The 3,288-nt window shown below is 34.2% G+C and overlaps 1 protein-coding gene across 1 annotated transcript; it reads left to right on the forward strand.

The window, feature by feature from the left end:
• Nucleotides 1-779: 779 nt before the first annotated feature.
• Nucleotides 780-2,822, forward strand: LOC101261081 (glycerophosphodiester phosphodiesterase GDPD1, chloroplastic). Its single transcript, XM_004231706.5, has 6 exons — nucleotides 780-1,175; nucleotides 1,260-1,429; nucleotides 1,621-1,683; nucleotides 1,759-2,136; nucleotides 2,217-2,413; nucleotides 2,489-2,822. The coding sequence occupies exons 1-6, from the start codon at nucleotides 1,085-1,087 to the stop codon at nucleotides 2,703-2,705; spliced, it is 1,116 nt and encodes a 371-aa protein (XP_004231754.1). The 5' UTR covers nucleotides 780-1,084; the 3' UTR covers nucleotides 2,706-2,822.
• The last annotated feature ends 466 nt before the right edge of the window (nucleotides 2,823-3,288 follow it).

A 3,288-nucleotide genomic window follows, 5' to 3' on the forward strand; every position in this document is an offset into this window, starting at 1 on the left:
CTAAGGTTTTTTTAATAAATAAAGGGAGAATAGTGGTCAGCAAAATTTTGCAATAAATAGATGTGTACAACTTCCAAAATACTCTTCGTTCAGAACGTTATCCATAACATGTCAGCATCTCGTGGCTACACATCATCTTCTTTTATTAATAATATATCACCTTGCCTATTGCAATATTAATTACAAATTATGTTTCTCATCATCAAATTTATATTCAAGGGAACACATGTTTCATACACCAATTTCAATTTATTAAAATCAGTTCATCAATCATGACTAATAGTTAATCTTTTTACCAAGTTGAAAACAAATTAAATATCATCTAGATAACTGCTTGTAATATGAGTGAATCATTGCACGTTTTATATACCTACTACTCGCACAAATCTCGAAGGAAACCAATTAGCTGTAAGCTGACTATTACATTTTTTTTTATTTTTTTAAAAAAAAAGGAAAATCAAAATTTTTATTTTTAAACTTGTGTTAGTAATTGAAAAACTTACCACATGTAAGAAGAAAAAATCTTTTTAAAGTTGACCCAATAGTAAATTGTAAAAGAAAAAAAGTAAAAATTATGGTCTATAGATATCCTTTTCAGAATAGCATCATGTGGTATATATTTAGCATATTCTTCCTTACAAATGCAATATCGAAATCAACTTTTAAAAAGTAACGACGATTAAGGGGAGCGAATATGGTTACTGAAGGGAAATTTCGTACTTTTGCAAGTCGAATTATTGCAGCATGAAGTTAAATTTGAAAAAAAAAATATATATAATAAGAGAGTTGAGATTTTAGAAGGAATCTATAATGTGATGTATTAATTATTAATTAAAATAAAGGAGTAAAGAGGAGGACGCGTCTGATGTACGTGGGGAGGGAGAGAGGAATATCCAAAAGCATAACACCGATTACGGATTGAGAATATTCCTGATCCCCTCTAACCTCCCATAAATACCATTCTTTTCTTACTTGTTGTTGCATCCAATCCAATCCAATCATCCCGTTTTCTCTTCTCTTCTCTTCTTCTCATATATATAATATATATACTAGTAGTATATATATATATAACAATACAACAACAATGGCTCTTACAGCTGTTCATGTTTCCGATGTTCCCAATCTAGATCAAGTCCCTGACAAAGCTCCTCTATATGCCACCCGATTCTCTCAAGGTTTCCTTTGTCTTTAATTTCTATACTCATTTATTCTCTTTCTTTCTAGACAATACATACATAATCTCTTATTTTGCTTTGCAGGCATTGAAATTGGAAGAGCATCCGAATTTTTAGTTGTTGGACACAGAGGGAACGGGATGAATTTGTTGCAATCGGCTGACCGGAGAATGAATGCCCTCAAAGAAAATTCCATTCTTTCTTTCAATGCAGCTGCCAATTACCCAATCGATTTTATTGAATTTGACGTTCAGGTAATTTTCTATTTTCCGCGTATTTCCTTTTTTCTTTCTATTCCCCCCGCCCAAAAAAAAAATCGACCCGACCCGACCCGATTTAAAAATATTAACAGAAAAACCTTAAACCCTAGATCTTGGCCCAGTATCTCTCTGAAGATGGATTCTACCTTTAGATTACCAAAGTAAATGTCATTTTTTGTTTGTAGGTGACAAAGGATGATTGCCCTGTTATTTTTCACGACGATTTCATCCTCACTCAACATAATAATGTAAGCTCTTTTAATATCCAATAACCCCTTTCTCTTCTAATCAAATAAAATCTCATTCTCATGGTGCGTGTGCAGGGTACAGTTTATGAAAGGAGAATTACTGAATTGTCACTTGCTGAATTTCTTAGCTATGGACCCCAAAAAGAAGAGGGTCTCACTGGAAAACCTTTAATGAGGAAAACGAAAGATGGAAAGATTGTTAGCTGGACAGTTGAAACCGATGATTCCGCATGTACCTTAAAAGAAGCTTTTGAGAAAGTGAATCCATCTATTGGTTTCAACATCGAGCTCAAATTTGATGATCACATTGTTTATCAACAGGACTACCTCATCCATGCTCTTAAAGCAGTGTTACATGTCGTATTAGAGTATGCTAAAGGCAGACCAATCATATTCTCAAGTTTCCAGCCTGATGCTGCTCTGCTTGTCAAGAAGCTCCAGACATGTTACCCTGTACGTACGTTTCCATTTTGGAATCTATCTTAAACACAAGTGAATTCGATCTGACATACTTACCTTTTGGCACTGTGTAGGTGTTTTTTCTCACAAATGGAGGTACAGAGATTTACTATGATGTTCGAAGAAACTCGTTGGAAGAGGCCACTAAACTGTGCTTAGAGGGTGGTTTGGAAGGTATTGTTTCGGAGGTGAAAGGCATCTTCAGGAATCCAGGAGTAGTTAACAAGATCAAAGAGTCCAAGCTGTCTCTGCTGACATACGGCAAATTGAAGTAAGTAGAGTATTGATTCAGTTGGACACTAACGAACTAACGAACTAACCATTTATTTATTTATTATACGTTCAGTAATGTGCCTGAAGCTGTGTATATGCAACACCTGATGGGAATTGATGGAGTGATAGTGGATTTTGTTGAACAAGTAACAGATGCTGTGTGTAAGCTGGTGAAGAAGCCAGATGAGATATTGCTGGAAGGGGAGGAAAAGGTTCAAAATAGACCTCAATTTTCACAGAGGGAATTGTCTTTTCTGCTCAAACTTATCCCCGAACTGATACAACAATAACAATTCATAAAATGATTGTAGATAGCAAAGCGTGTAGAAATGTAGATTTTCATTGTATTTGCACCCTCTCTGTAATCATATCAAAATATTTTATGAATTGTCTTGGAATTTTAGCAACATCAACTCACTTCAATTAGGTTGGTTATTAAACAGTCCAACCCACATTAGTTACCAAATGTACCTGTGGCTGTGAATCATAGTTAAAATTGACATGACCTTTCGAGAGAAAGCAAAGCAAGTAACGTATTAATCTCAAGTAGAGGGGATTCATTTATGACAGTGAATATTAATTAAACAATAACCATTAGTCTTCAGTTCCCAATTCTATATTTAAAAGTTCCAATCTTCAATTCCTAATTGCTTAAAAATATATTACAACGTTTTGAAGCCAAAGCAATTAGATACAATTATCATCACCTTGTGTTATCGACTCTCCACACAGAGTGATAGACATGTTCCTCAAATACAATATTCTTTCCATTTCATTTATTCCGTCTTACTTCCCTTTTGATTGCAACTTTTCGCCCAGTACATTTAAGACCACAAGATTAAAGAATATCTTGATGCACTTTACATATCTTTA

The sequence above is a fragment of the Solanum lycopersicum genome, chromosome 2 (assembly GCF_036512215.1).
Source record: "Solanum lycopersicum chromosome 2, SLM_r2.1".
Lineage (NCBI taxonomy): Eukaryota > Viridiplantae > Streptophyta > Magnoliopsida > Solanales > Solanaceae > Solanum > Solanum lycopersicum.

Bases quoted from the DNA above. Each gene is read 5' to 3' on its own strand.
- LOC101261081 (XM_004231706.5), top strand. From the start codon at position 1,085: ATGGCTCTTACAGCTGTTCATGTTTCCGATGTTCCCAATCTAGATCAA. The intron at 1,176-1,259 runs GTTTCCTTTGTC...TTTGCTTTGCAG, and splicing joins TGCCACCCGATTCTCTCAAG to GCATTGAAATTGGAAGAGCA. The intron at 2,137-2,216 runs GTACGTACGTTT...GGCACTGTGTAG, and splicing joins AGCTCCAGACATGTTACCCT to GTGTTTTTTCTCACAAATGG.